Source organism: Perna viridis, chromosome 5, assembly GCF_037379345.1.
Source record: "Perna viridis isolate PV_CMFRI_1.1 ecotype Kerala chromosome 5, ASM3737934v1, whole genome shotgun sequence".
Classification (NCBI taxonomy): Eukaryota; Metazoa; Mollusca; class Bivalvia; order Mytilida; family Mytilidae; genus Perna; species Perna viridis.
This window is the reverse complement of record NC_142449.1, coordinates 29,202,508-29,218,778: the sequence shown is the minus strand read 5'-3', so window position 1 is coordinate 29,218,778 and position 16,271 is coordinate 29,202,508. Positions and strand designations below refer to the sequence as shown.

General features: G+C 32.6%; 1 protein-coding gene across 1 annotated transcript; it reads right to left on the bottom strand.

The window, feature by feature from the left end:
* Positions 1-5,427: 5,427 nt before the first annotated feature.
* Positions 5,428-16,089, bottom strand: LOC148616998 (uncharacterized). Its single transcript, XM_088585101.1, has 7 exons — positions 16,058-16,089; positions 13,673-13,830; positions 11,479-11,538; positions 10,004-10,345; positions 8,541-8,600; positions 7,060-7,137; positions 5,428-6,766 (listed from the first exon to the last, which is right to left on the bottom strand). The coding sequence occupies exons 1-7, from the start codon at positions 16,087-16,089 to the stop codon at positions 5,697-5,699; spliced, it is 1,800 nt and encodes a 599-aa protein (XP_088441227.1). The 3' UTR covers positions 5,428-5,696.
* Positions 16,090-16,271: the final 182 nt, after the last annotated feature.

Here is a 16,271-nt window from a genome sequence, read left to right as displayed (position 1 = left end):
CTCTGCAGAGCATTTACTCTCCTTCCGAGCCGAATACAAATACTTTCTATACATTTTCTGTAATACACTAATATTGTGTTTATCCTGCAATAAGTCAATTTTGATGGTTTTGTGTTGTTAATTCAGAAGTAGAAACCTGTCGTAGGCCTCAAGTATTTGCCACAACCCGCGACAAAAGGTAGTTCTTAGAGATGGACATTATTTGGCGAAATATTGTAAGTTTACTTTTAAACGAGTCATAAACATAACATAAATATTCAAAATTAAACAACAATTTCCGTCATTTAACATGTTTTTTCTGATGTGAAATAAATTCTTCCGTGACCTACTTTCATTTTTGACAAAGTTATTGATTTGTTGGATTGTATGTGTACACATTCAAAGTAGCAATGTTCAAAGTTGCGCCGTAAAACATTAAAATTGACACGGATAGACATGTTTGTTTGGGAGAAGGATGGCACAATGCCTTCGGAACGCTGTGACTGACAGATTGACAGAGGAGATTCGCCGGATGGTGGGCGGAGCTAAATTGCTTTATTCGCTACTATACAAATAAAGAAAAATTTATTTGACACCCGTTATTTGCCCTTTAAAGAACTCAGGATTGCAGGATGAAAAAAGTAGTATCAACATTTGGTGGATGCCCGATAACCCTCAATTTATCTCTGTTTCCACCTGCCTCTTTTAAATCATGTCAACGCTTTGACCTATAGGAAAAAGTGTGTTAAATATGACTGTTTCTAATGTAATTAATTGTGTAATTAATTGTACTCAAGCAATAAATATGATAATTATTTTATAACTCGACACATAGAAATGTATATAGCCTTTTAATATTTTAGCATGTGGGCAGGTAATCTAAAGAATATAGCTTTCCAGAGTTGATGACCTTAAACTTTCAACCTGAGGTAAACTCTTGCGTGCTTTTTATTCATATTCTTTTTTAAAATGTAAATCGGCAGCAACAGTTTTACTATAAATTCACGATATGTACATGTGCATATCAAAGTTTAAAAAAGAATATTGAATGATTGTTCACTTGGTGCTTAACCAGGTCAGAGGTGTATTTCCTGCATCACTTTTTGTCATACTTGTAATGCATCACTCTTGATCAATGACAGGGTCGACTGTAGCAGTCTCTTGCTAATCACACAACAACGAATGACCTGAACTGATTTTTTTTAATTAATAAGACAAGCACATGAACATGTACATTGAGCACATATATTCATATATCAAATATCACAAGCATGTACATTGTATATGGCAGAGACTGGATTCTTATATGTATATCAGAATTAGTTGACATAACTTGATTCATTTTAACCCAAGGTGGAAAATCCCTCTTTAACATTATAACTTTAAAACAATGTTATATTTGTTTTTATTTTATGACACTGAAAATTCTTAGAAATTCAAAGAATTACCAAGCATATCTGTTATTTTGCATTGCACTGAATTTGCATGTACTGGTTACTTTTATCCCAGTTTTTTTGCGGAAAAAAATTGATAGGGGTCTCTTCCCTGTTGCAAATCTCTTATAAAGATAATTTAATCCTATCTTTAACAACTATGGGCGAAACCATTTAACACCCAGTATGTGTATATCTGGTCAAATATGTTTCAGTCGATTTATATTCCACCATATGTCACCCATAGAATGTTTATTACTACGGAAGTGCGTGTTTCGATGCATGTACATGCGCCTTATTAACAGATAAATATCCAATGATGAGGTAAAGGATTATTGATGGTGAATGATAATGGTTACAAACCAACGGAACTTTAAAGGGACTCATAAGTAATGTAGTTTAATATCACTAGTGTTAAAAACAATATATTTTAGCGCAAAAACGTGCTTTTCAAACAATCACCCCCCCTCCCCCAAATCGTGTGTCTCGCTCTGCATGACTAATTAAGGCCATCGAACCTGAATTATTCGCTCCGCCCTCGTTAAAAAATAAACAAGCCACTTAAAAAATCTAAAATTGAGTCAGCTCCCCCAGCTGACCAAAGTGTGGATCTGCCACTGAAGCGTTACATAGAAAAACATGTATAATAATAATAACAACAATAATAATTAAACCATACTCATTGTAACGTCATTAAAAAGAAATTTTGCTCGATGCCTTTGAGTCTTGATGCAAAGTAGGAAAAGGAGCTGGCGAGTCCAAAGATGCAAACATAGGAGATTAGTTAAAAACTGTTCTCATTTGTTAATTTCGAGTTGAAAGTACAGGTAAGAGAACAATTCAATTCGTCTGTATTACTTTTTATCCCAAGATCATAATTGAGTAAACAAGGCAAAGTTACACATCTTGACACAAAGTAGGAAAAGGTTTTATTTAGTGGTGAGTATGCAAGTGCTCAGATCATTTATTCTTCCAACAATTCTTTAAGTAAACAAATGTTGAATAGTTGTTAAAAATGTACTTGTTGATCTTGATCAAGTAGTTTACAGTTTACCAAATAAAATTTAGATTTAGAATACCATTTTGTTACTGTTTTGAAGCTTGCTAAAGCGTAAAAATGGCAATCCATTAATTAGGATTTAATGTTCGGGTTTCTGAACCGCTTTAAATGTTCATTACAGTAACCATTGATAGAAAAAGGATCGAAAGTACTCAACGAAAAACCGCTTCCAAAATCAAAAATGCATTTACTTGATTTCCTATAAATGCTGCGATATTATGACAATAGACCACAATATGTATTTTTACCCATACCATAGATCTATACATGCCTATACAAAAGTTGTAAACAGGAAAATATAGATTTCATTCTCATTACCATTTTTATGAATATATTTCTAGAAATTATCAAAAAAAGTAAATTGATTGATTGATATATTGATTGTTTGGTTTACTTAAAATGAAGGTTAACATTTATGAATGTTTTAGAGTATACAGTTATTCATGTCTATGTCAGTTTGTCATGTTTATACTGGAGCTAAATTCACTGGTGCCAATTTGACCAGGCGTCCTTTTTGGCATATTGGGAATAGGAAATAAAAAATGGTGCATTGGGATTAGGAGAAAAAGGAGGTATATGATGTCAATGGGATTTTTTTTGTTACAATAAAGGAGCTAGTCTTTAACTTCACGTCTATTATACAACTTTATTTCAAGATTTGTTCACACCATTAACTAGGCGTACAATACTGTAAATGGCACGTTCGTGTTAAATCAATAAAAAGTATATGTGTCTGATCTATTTATCTCCGACTTTGTATATGATCGAACATCAATCGCAAGGAACCTTGTCGAGGTGACTTGTAAAACATTTGTATTAAAATGGTAACTTCTCAGGTTCACAATGTTCCCGGTTTGACTAATACAGGTGTGCATTTTACTTTTCTGTATACTCATTTGTGTATGTTTTCCCATTAGTTCTAAATTTTAAGAATTACAATCAACAAAGGTCTTTTATATTCCAAAAAGCTATGAGTAAATGAAATTCTATTTTTCCACAAATTTGACCATTAAAGTTACTAGAAAAGGGCTTTCCGTTGTCAATTAAAAGGCTATCCATGTAAAAATCAGGCTGATCATATTATATGGTTGGCACAGGGTTAATTTCATTCCATTGAAGAATGTACTTTTCATATAATATGTATGTCAAATGGAAGAAAGATTTTTTTAAAGCGACGACGAATGACTCGTTGAACATTTTCAAAGTTCCTTGACAAAGCAACCAAATTTTGCACAAAAATTTAAAAGTTATCTTCCTTTTTCAATGAGTTTCAATGCTTTCTATGTAACTGTTTTCTCTTTAACCGTTACAGTTTAAAAAAAAACAACATTTACCTTGAAGAAAAGATTCATTTCTCAAGTAAAATGTTGAAAGCAAAATTTGTCATGTGTCACACACTGCCTAGTTTTGCATGGTCGCCCTCTAAAATGAATTAGTCAAACAAACACTCCAAAATGCATTCGTTGTATGCTTTCATCGTTGGTGTATCCGACGTGTAATGTTTTGCCTATAAACTTTATTTTTCAAAAGAAAAAAACAAATTACATTACATATTTACATAACAAACAAACACAAACAAGCACAAACAAATAAAATAATAAACAAATAAACACAATTTGAGATGCATATATACATGAAATCTAAAAGTTATATAAATTGCGTTTATATACAGAAATTTAACGTGTCTAGATTTAATCCGTCGCATTGAGTATACCTTGTAAGAGTTTTAGTTTCTGTGATTTTCATTTCTGTAACTTTCGTGGTACATGTCGGGTCGCGGAAATAAACACTTTTTGGAGAAAGCATGAATGTAAAAAAAATACACCGATCTGATTATGTAATTTCACGGGATGATTTTTGTATTTTAAAAGACCATTTTGTGATCTCTCCATCACTTAATCTGTTTGATATTTTCAATAGGGATTTGAAAAATAAGGTTTTTGACAGAATTATTTGTCCCCGAAATATTTATTTTCAGTGCATTTCAAATAAATTATATCCAAATTAACCAATATGATATTTCTATTTTTCCCATAGTTTTTTCATGGTACAAATAGTCAAATTACAATTTTATAATGGTGTGTTTTTCATACCACGTTTCACCCACTGCCTGATTCTTATAGAGACTGACACAGTCAACAATTATCCACTGTATGAGATATATTGCTTAATTCTCAATAGGCAGGACAGGACCACTAAGACAAAAAAGCAGACAAGACACACTATAACATAGATGAATACTCCTGGTAGTTCGTCGAAACCTGAAAAATCGATAGACAACTAAAAGAAGGCAGGAAAAAAAATGGGTATTCACGAATTCTGGTTCTTAAGCCTTGGGTTAAGTCTCATATAGAGCAGAAAAAAAATATTGGCCCTATCTTTAATCCAACACTTAAAAGTAATTGATTGTTCAATATTTTTACCAATTTTCTAAAATTTGTACTGCTTATTTGTATGCAAAAATTAATTGATAAGAGAAAAAGAAACATATATATGGGTAAATCTTTATATGACAGCATATATAGATACTACTATCGTGCAATTATATAATCGGAATTGTATTATTTCTATGAATTGTTTACCCGTGAACAAATGAAATGAGGACAATTATTGTATAATAAATTTTAAAAAGATCATTTTTGTGGAATTTCTGTACCTAAATTATTTTCAAGAGGTAATAAGTATATCTTAAATGCGTGTAAATCTGTAGAAATAAGTACCAAAATTAATCAAACAAAATCACCATCTTAAAAATAAATACGCATGTCAGTATATGTAAGGTTTTGTATGACCGCTGTATGTTGCCACCTATTAAGCAGCAGAATACGAACCGTTAAGGCGATCAGCATTTAAGGTATATCAAGTAACAAAATCAACTCAATATCGAAAAGAACACAAAATAATCATGCAGAAAGTTTTAAATTTGTCGAACGACAATAAGAAAGAAAGGAAAAATAGATATTCAAATGCCTCTAATGAATTCATGTACAACAGGGAAAGATGATACTAAGTTCACATTGAAGACTGTATACAATATAATACATAAGAAATATGACAACTACACGGTTTCCATAAATATTTTGATGACCGCATCTATCACGGTACAAGTAACAGGAGTTTATGTATGGAAAGAAGATGAACTCAATCTCACAATTAGGTTCTTTTGAGACATAATTCATGAAGTTTTAATTGTAACAAAACACCATCCAACACAAAAAAGTAAATTAGAAAATGTTCAGACTTAAAGGCGCACTGCTCATATTATAGTCATGGACATCATCAAAATTGTTCTTTGACAGGTCTTCGTATTGCCCACTGTCCTTCAACGAAACATTACTTCTAATTTTGTCCTCGGAATTGTTGTCTGAGGAACTCTCAAACTCAGATAAACAAATTGAACCAGATGTAGTGTCTATCTGGCAAAGGGTATCAATATTAAGACCTACACTGCCGATTGAACTGTTTCTAGAAGAGCAGGTTCTGAAGTCTTCTGCAGAATTTAATGGGGTTAAAATGTTTTCTGTCTCTAAAATTGCACTTGTGCTTGTCTGCAAATGATTTATAACAGATTTATCAGTTGATTTATTCTGACTTATCATTTCGGCATTGTTCTGATGTTTTCTCTTGGTTTCAGTGGCAGACAGCAACCACCGAGCTCCTTCTGAGTTGGTTGTTGCAACTTGGCTAGTCTCTACAGAAATTTTATGGGAATTTCCGGTCTCAACATCTTTGCTACATTTCCTATGATACTCCGGCCATGAATTTGCCCTTTTTTCATGGACACTATTTGTTTTTCCATCATTTTGTAAAATAATCATTGAGTACGGACGACAGTTTTGTATATACTCATGAGAACAAATTGCTAAGGTAGGTTTTAATGGATGTTTTACCTCTGTGTAGTGATGTGGGGCTTCGATGTTGTTCATTTCTGTGAATGATTGGTAAGAGTGAAGCTGAACTTCAACTCTTTCCTCCAGAATATCAAGATAAGATCTGTTAGAAAACACAGGGCTATCGGAATATGGCATTAAACTTGGATCAAGGCGATGTGCAGTTTCATTATATCGCATAAGTGTTATTTCATCAATGTAATCATAACTTGAAGAAGTGTCTATTGTGCTTGGTCGATGTTCTTGGAATCTCTCAACTTCGGCATTTTCGTTTGGTGCTTTTATTTTTGCAACATTCAATTTGCGACAAATACAGACAATGCACAAAATAGACAAAGCTAGCACAATGATAAAGCATGCTCCAACCAAGCCAGAAAACACAAATGTCCAATTCAATGCCAGACCTGACGAAAAAGAAAATATGACGCTTTTTATTTAAGCCACAGAGCAATAATGCATGGCATAAAATTCGCACTCGGGTGTCATTTCATCACAACAATGCGATATTTCGTTAATATTTCGCGGCATTGTCTTGTCAGGATAACCCCCTCATTTTTACGTTTGGCATTACAACTTATTTGTATAAGTAATAGATTCCAAGTAAAAAAAACCCACTTGATAAGATTCGATTATATGTGCATTATAAGAACTACACGTAGTTAGGGGTTGTTTGATAAAGTCCTAGCTAAGTACTCACCGGATAGGAATTTTGACCCTTTATCGTTTGCGTTCGTGTTGACACTTGTTGAGTCAATATCTGATTCAGAGGTATGAACTAGACAAAAGACAAAACAAGACAATGAAAGATTCATGCACAGCTTGAAGAAAGAGATTTTAAATGTTAAAAGAATATTCATAATGTTTTCGTTTTAATTTAAGAAAATTAAATAATTGCCTTTTTACGTTGTAATGCTTGCTTATATGAAAAGATCGTAATTAAAATTTTAAAAACATAAAATTTATTCGTGTTTAAGTATGGAAAAAAAATTGATAGCTACAAATTTACTATTAATCTTTTCCCAAGTATAGTCATGTTTACCTATACATTATATCATTTCACAGACTTATTAAAAAAAAATTAAATTATTTTACTTTGCTTTTTTTACTTGCTTGTAATGTATGTCAACGCAATTTTGGAGTGTGTTATTGGTAATATATAGCATAAATCGTAACGGATTTGTTCCACGTTTCATAGTTTTTCTTTCCCCATTTCTCTAACCAGCATCTTGGTGGATGTTTCTAGAAAAGCAAAGGTCGCGTACCCTACCGATGCATATAGTCCATGCTCCCAGTTGTTAGTACAGTCCGAGTTACTCAATTACGTTTGTTACTTTGAATGTATTCTTTTGTTATTTTATGTTCTTTGTTGTGTGTATTTTTTCCTTGTCTTGTTTGTGTTCCTGCATTACATACTTTTGATTTCCGCTAAAATCTTTGTTCCCTTGTTACTCATTCAGACATTTTGGTAATATGGTTAAGGTAAAACAATTAAGCCAAATCATTACCTAGCACATTAGTGAAAAAACAAACAAGAAGCTCTGTCTAGATCTAAATCACATTTTGTTATAGATGCTGTAAATCTCAATTATGAAATTTTCAAAAATGTTAAATACTTTGATGTAGTAGTCAATACTTTTAACAGTTTTTACAAGTTTAGGTTTGTCGTAGTTTTAGTAGGTATTTTTGCAATTTTAAATTCAATACCTGTGGCTATTACAGGCGTGTTTGTTTTAGGTATTGATATAATAACAATTACACCATCGACATACATGCTATACTGTAAAGAAATGTTTCAATTTGCTTGAAGGAAGGTTAAATTAATTCATAAAAACTTATTTATATTAAAGAAAAGAAGAAAGTATTTTCACCTTCTATAAAACTAATCAAATTACTGTTACAAAAAGATACAGTAAATAAATCCAGTTAATAGATAAACGTATTATTGATAAAATTTTGAAGAAAAAAAAGAAAAAATGTCCATGATATGCGGTCTGTAACTGATTGTGAATAAGAAACAAAAGTGAATTCAATGGGTTTTGACATGCATGAATTTACTTCAGTCTGTTTTATACATTTTTAATTACAAATGTATATATTTCTTTTTTGTAATAGCAAGGAGATAAAATTATTTATTAGCAATGACATTATAAATGATCAAATACTTGTGAATGTACTTGCCATCTGATACTGTCCTGGATATTTCTGTGTTTCTTGTTGAATCCGTTGTATTTGGCTCTTCTTTGAACAAAACAAAAAATAATATTAAGATGTATATAGTAAACAAAATAAGCCAAACAAGTTATACTGTCAATATTTTGTTGCGCTTTCAAGGATGTATACATAAGGTAAGGGACACAATAATTACAAATCATTTGAACGTTTGTATTCAGCATTTTAAATTGATGTGATATAACCAGCAAAATAACTTGGACTGATTTTATTTTGTTTTAAATGAAAGCTTGGTAGGCTTTGGCGAAATTGAATATGATACAAAAATACCACTGATTTTAAGAGTTGTGTCCGTTACCTTATTTTTACCTCCTGAAATAAATGACTACACATATTATTGACAGGGAAATCAATAGAACAAGGATTAAAACATTAAAGAACCTATGAAATAACAAAATAACATGCATATAGAAACAAAAGTAAATGGGCAAACCGGACTCCAGTTACAACTTGGAGAATGAACCAGGTGCAACGGTAGGGTATGGCTCCTCTTCTGTTCCAAATGAAGCTTTAGTTAAGGTTCGGGTCAAGTAAATAAATAAATAAATAAACGCAGGAAGTAAACAAACAGAGCTTGGCTTGTAAGAATGATTAATAGATGGGTTCTGCATTTAATTGTGTGTAATACCCACCAAAACAAATAAAAAAAACTTCTCATCATACCGAGCACGTTTCCCCGTTAGAATGTGGCTATTCCTTACGACCTAAGGATCGATATGTATGCGAAAACCTGTTGTCTGATAACTTTTTTCTATTTTAAGTAACAGCAGTCGTGTTTTTCCACTTATCAAATACTCAAACAGTCACGTAAAGAAACAATCACCTCAACTGTCAGTGAAATATATCTTGTAGTTACTGAGGAGAATATATTTTCATGAAGTATAACCAAAAATAGCAACGACAACAAAACAACTAAAAACAAAATCCACAAATGGCAATAACTGCAACATGGGTCATCAGATTTTCACGAACGTTAAGTGATAGAATGTTTTTTATAATGCTAAACAATTTACATCCACGTCATAATTCGGTCAAGTCTTACATTTTGTTTTAGATGTATGTGAAAAAGTGCTGTCTGAACCTTCTGTTCTATTCTAATAACAGTAGCCATGTTTTTGAACAAATCAAAAACGAAGCATATGCTTTTGGCAATAAATAACCACACTTTACTTTCATTGAATTCAGTCAAGCAGTTTCAGTTTCAGAGGATAAGGTGTTTGAAGAAATTGTTAACGCGGTCGAGGACAGACACAAAGTGATGGCAACAGCTAACTTGGAAAATGGCCAGATGAGCTTAAATTGTACAAATTGTATACGTGTTTGCTTTTGTGAGTATATGTTTGCAGTGTATGTGCAATTACACCAAACATGTGTTAATTTCTTTCACATTATCTGATTAAACCAAAACGTACGAATTTTTGTGGTCGACCTTAATGATAAGGTTATTTCTCTTTGAACGGCTCCATGATTGTCCCGTGTTTCACACCAATAGATCCCTAGGTCATCTTCCGTTACATCATTGATTCTCAAAAAGTATTCTCCTATTGTATTATTTCCTGTTAAGTGAAATCTGCTACCTTTTGTGAATTGTGGATTCAAGTTAGTGCCTATGAAAATTGCTGTTCCGTTCTGTCGCCATGTCGACAAGGAGAAAAAAGTTAAAAGTGCTACACATTCCAATGTAACAGTTTCCCCAATGTTAGTGGATATAACGTGCTCACTCCGAGTGACTCCTTGATTCATCCCAACGATAGCTGTAATTGTTTAGATATACAAGATCAGAATAAATTGAAGAAAGTTTGTTCGTAAAACACAAAGATTAATAAAAAATGATTATAAACAGGACATAATGCATATGTACCTCTTTGAATATCACAATGCCCTGTTTTCATTTAATTTTTGACAAAAAGATTTGGTTCGGAAGCAGGCGTATCTCTCCCCCACCCCTCCGACACTTTCATAGCTTGGCATACACTATATGCGTTGATGTTTATGATATCGGAAAAACACTCTTTGTATTATACATCACATGCGTACTTTACAAACATTATTATGTCATTGGCCTTTCGAGACGTTTTTGCACATGGAATATAAGATTGAAGAAAAAAATGGTTAAACATTGTACATTGTTTATTTGATGTTGTACAAAAGCTGTTATTTCCCCTTTTTATCTTATAGAAAGAACATGGTGCTTATGCGGCCACCTTGTTGAATTTTGTTACATTACCACATGTACAAGTTTACCTAATGCGTTTCATATGCTAAAAATAACCTTTTCCAGACGAATGAGTATTATAGTTTATTACGTTTTTTAAGTTATAGCCTCATTTACATTTATTATATAGATTAATGACAAAACGTAAGGAAACGGTGACAATTGTATACTTTATTTCTGTTGATACATACATGCAGATAACGTCAAGCCCATAGAAAATGTAATCGTAAACATAACCAAGAGGCTCCCAGGAGCCTTAATGGCTCACATACTTATTTTGCTTTGCATTTCAAGGGCAATAACGTTAATAAGGAGATACTCGACAACTTTGAGACATGAAGACTTGGAACATTTCATCAATTGAAAGTTTCATTTATACTCGTCAAGATATTAGCTGAAAACTGCTAAAAATGCTTTGATTTCCGCGCATTTTTGTAGGCCTTATCGTAAGGATCATTTCAGGTGTTCACGTTTCCTTCTATCTTTAACTTCTATACGCTGAAAACTGTAAAATCAAACGATTTTTAAACTGTCAAGCGCAATTACTCTTACAAAAAGTAATCTGACAACTTTGACCCAATGCAGAGTTTTGTAGGTCTAATAACGAGGATCATTTCGAAAATTGATACTTTAACAGTTTTTGAGATATATGAGAAAAACGTCTGTACTTGCCTTCTGATACTGTCCTGAATATTTCTGTGTATCTTGTTGCATCCGAGGCCTTTGGCTCTTCTTTGAACAAAAACAAAATAATAATTATAATAATTAGAAGTACATAGTAAACAAAATAAGCCAAACATATTTAAGTTATACTGTCCATATTTTGTCAATAGTTTGTTGCACGTTAAAGGATGTATACCTACGGTAAGGGACACAATAATTACAAATCATTTGAAAGTTTGCATTTGGCATTTTACATTAATGTCATGTAAGCATCAAAATAACTGATTTCATTCTGTTTTAAATGAAAGCTTGATAGGCTTTAGTGAAATTGAATATGATACAAACATATCACTGATTTTAAGAGTTGTGTCCGTTTTGTCTACCTCCTAAAAAAATGACTACATATATTATTAACAAGGGCATCAATAGAACAAGGATTAAAACATTAAAGAACAAATGAAATAACGAAATAACATGCATATAGAAACAAAAGTAAATGAGCAAACCGGACTCCAGTAACAACTTGGAGCATGGACCAGATGCAACGGTAGGACAAGGGTCCTCTTCTGTTCCAAATGAAGCTTTAGTTAAGGTTCGGGTCAAGTAAATAAGTAAACAGAGGAAGTAAACAAATAGAGCTCGGCTTGTAAGAATGATTTTTAGATGGGTTATGCAATTAATAGTGTTTGACATTCACCATTAATCAAACACAAAATAAATAAATAAAATATCAAAATAAAACAAACAAAAAAACCTCTTATTTGAATCCTTATGTGGTTGAATAAAGTAAGAAGAATTTAAGCCAAATTGTCGAACAAGATAAACGCTAACATAAATGTAGTCTTTGTGTAAATTACAATCCTTACCAACAGAAGTTGTCCTCGCATAGAATTTTTTTTCTGATGACCCCGTTGAAACTAAATGATAAAGTATGGTACACAACAGGTCGACAGCGAAATTAAAACCGAATATGACAAACAATATTAATTTTTGTTCAGAATTGTTAGGTAAACATATGTTGATTTTTTTACTCCTGTGCTTTGAAAACAATTTCTACATGTAGTGCATGTTTTTTCTGCAATTTCTTTTTTTTATTTACAAGGTATTTCAGATATAATATATGTAACTGATCATACTTTCTGATAAAAAAGAAAATGCTTAGAATATTGTGTACGTTTTATAAGCAAGTGGTCACTTAATTAAACTTGAGGATCCTTAGAGCCTAAATCGCGCATTTGGTTCATCAGCTACATTTGATTTTTTTTTTAGAAGCTACCCTATTTTTTTCAAGTCAATGTATAAAAAACTTTTTGCAGTACATGCAGTTTCTGAGTAGATTGTTAATTATAATATGTTTAAAAGCAGGGAAAAAAAACGTCGAAAATGGCAATTACTATAGCACGGGTTAACAGATTTCAATTTAACAAAACATGAACTAGATAAATCTCATCATACTGAACACTTTTTCTTCGTCTGAATTTGGCTTATCCTTACGACTTAAGGGTTGAAATGTATGCGAAAACCTGTTGTCTGATTTTCACGAAAGTTTAGTGATTGAATGTTTTCATGACGCTTAACAATTTACACCCTCGTCAGAATTCGGTCAAGTCTTAGATTTTGTTTTTAGATGTATGTGAAAAAGTGCTGTCGGAACCTTCTCTTAATAACAGTAGCCATGTTTTTGAACAAATCAAAAACGAAGCACATGCTTTTGGCAAGAAACCTTAAGGAAGAATAACACGAACTTTAAGTGAATTCTGGCCAACAATTTCAGAGAAGAAAATTATTTTTTTAAAGTAATATAATTAAAAATAGCAAAAACATTAAAGGCAATAACTCAAACAAGTGTCATTAGGTTTCTCGAAGATTTGGTTTCAAATAAATCTCGTCATAATGGGCACCTTACCAAATATAGAAAGATACACATAATGCAGAACATCCTAATAAAGAATCACACTTACTTTCATTGAATTCGGTCAAGCAGTTTCAGTTTCAGGGGAGAAGGTGTTTGAATAAATTGTTAACGCGGACTTAGACAGGCAACAAGTGATGGCAAGACCTAACTTGGCAAATTGCCAGGTGAGCTTAAATTGTACAAATTGTATTCATGTTTGCTTTTGTGAATATATGTTCGCAGTGTATGTGCAAATACACCAAACATGCGTTAATTTCTTTCACATTATCTGATTAAACCAAAACGTACGGATTTTGGTAGTCGACCTTAATGATAAGGTTATTTCTCTTTGAACAGCTCCATGGTTGTCCCGTGTTTCACACCAATAGATCCCTAGGTCATCTTCCGTTACATCATTGGTTCTCAAAAAGTATTCTCCTTTTTTATGATTTCCTGTTAAATGAAACCTGCTTTAGTTTGTGAATTGTGGATTCAAGTTTGTGCCTATGAAAATTGCTGTTCCGTTCTGTCGCCATGTCGACAAGTAGAAAAAAGTTAAATCTGCTACACATTCTAACGTGACATTTTCCCCTATATTAGTGGATATAACGTGCTCACTCCGAGTGACTCCTTGATTCATCCCAACGATAGCTGTAATTGTTTAGATATATAAGATCAGAATAAATTGAAGAAAGTTTGTTAAAAAAAATGAAGACAAACTGATAAAAACGATTATAAACTGGACATCATGCATATGTACCTCTTTGAATATCAAAATTTCCAGTTTTTATTTAATGTTTGATAGAAAGCTTTGGTTTGGTAGCAGACGGATCTCTCCCCTCCCCTTCCGACGCTTTCATAGCTCGGTATACACAATATACATTGATGTTTAGGATATCGGAAAAAAGTTTTTGTCTTATACATCACACATGTACGTGTACAAACACTATTATATCATTTGCCTTTGGAGTCGTTTTTGCACATGGAATACGAAATTGAAGAAAAAATGGTTAAACTCGTTTATCTTACGTTTTCATAAGCCAAAACTAATATATTCCACACGAATGAGTATTATTGTTTATCGCGATTTTTAAGGTGATAACCCCATTAACATTTCTTATAAAGATTAAATACAAAACTAATGGAAATGGAGATAATTGTATAGTTTATTTATCTTAATACATACATGCAAATAACGTCAAGCCCATAGAAAATGTAATCGTAAACATAAACAAGAGGCTCCCAGGAGCCTGAATGGCTCACCTGCTTAATTAATTTGCCTTTCAAGGGCAAAAACTCTAATAGGAGGTATTCGACAATTTTGACTCATGAAGACTTGGAACATTTCATCAATTGAAAGTTCTTTTGATCTATTATACTTTTCAAGATATAGGCTGAAAACTGCTAAAAATGCTTTGATTTCCACGCATTATTGTATGCTTTATCATAAGGATCATTTCAGCTAGGAGCGTTTCTTTCTATCTATCATAGTTTTAAAGATATTGGCTGGAAACTGTAAAATCAAACGATTTTTCGACTCTTCCAAGAGCAATAACTCCAACAAGGAGTCATCTGACAACTTTGACCTAATGCAGACTTTTGTCATTTCGAAAATTGGTAACAGTTTTTGAAATTTATGCGAAAAAACTTTTGTCTGACCCTTATGTTCTATTTTCAGAAACGGCAACCATATCTTTTTTCAACGAATCAAAAAATCACCAAATTAGTTTTTATAAAGGACATCTTAAGGAATACTCAACCAAGCTTGGTTATAATTGGTCAAGAAGTTGAAGAGGAAAAGAGATAACTTTAAAAATAGAAAAAAAAGTCGAGAAAGGCCAACAACTCCAACATGGCTTATAGATTAAATGAAAATTTGACCAGTGATAGATTTTATCATATTGAACACTTTAACCATGTCAGAATTTGATTAAACATAACAGTTTTGGAAATATATTTTCGAAAAACGTTTGTCTGAGCCCCATGTTCTATTTATAGTAACGGCGGCCATGTTTTTCGACGGATCACAGATCTCCACATCAGTTCGCTGCAGGATACTAGTTCCCTAAGGAACATTGAGATCGAGTTTAGCTACAATTGGTAATGCACTATCAGAGAAATTGTGAAAAATTGTTTACGATCGTCGACGACGACGACGGACTATAAGTGATGGCAATAGCTCATCTGGCCTTGGGCAAGGTGAGCTAAAATAGGTAAAACCGTCGAGAAATGGCAATAATTCCTATATGGCTTAACTGATTAAAACGCAAATTTGGCAATAGATAGCTCTCAGCATGCCGAACAGTTCCCTTAACAAACAATTGGATAAACTAAACGGTTTTGGAGATGCTACATTATGCGAAAACTTTTGTCTGAATCCTATGTTCTCTTTTAGTAACGGCGGTCATATTTTTCGACGGATCAAATTTTCGGCATTGTAGAACATCCTAAGCTAACATTCATACCAAGTTTGGTTCTGATTGGTCTAAGATTTCAAAGGAGAAGATGTTTTAAAGAAATAACATTAGAAATAGGGAAAAACATCGAGAACGGGGTATAACTCCAATATGGCTTAACAGATTAAAACGAAAATATATCCAGAGATAGATTTCATGATGATTAACACGGAAACATGAACAGAATTTGGATAAACTTAACGATTTTGGAGATATATACGAAAAACTTCTGTCTGACCCATGTGGTCTACTTTTATTAACAGCGGCCATGTTTTTCGTTGGATCAAAACTTTTCACTATAGTTCTATGCAGAACATCCTATGCATACCAAGTTTGGTTTTGATTGGTCGGGAAGTTACAAGGGCGAAGATTTGTGAAAGAAATAACATTAAAAAAGAAAAAAAAACGTCTAAAAGGGCAATTAACATGGCTTAGCAGATTGAAACGAAAAT

Bases quoted from the DNA above. Each gene is read 5' to 3' on its own strand.
- LOC148616998 (XM_088585101.1), bottom strand. From the start codon at position 16,089: ATGGCCGCTGTTAATAAAAGTAGACCACATGG. The intron at 10,346-11,478 runs GCAAGTACAGAC...AAACAATTACAG, and splicing joins ATTCAGGACAGTATCAGAAG to CTATCGTTGGGATGAATCAA. The intron at 8,601-10,003 runs GTACGTTTTGGT...TTTTGTTCAAAG, and splicing joins AAGGTCGACCACAAAAATTC to AAGAGCCAAATACAACGGAT.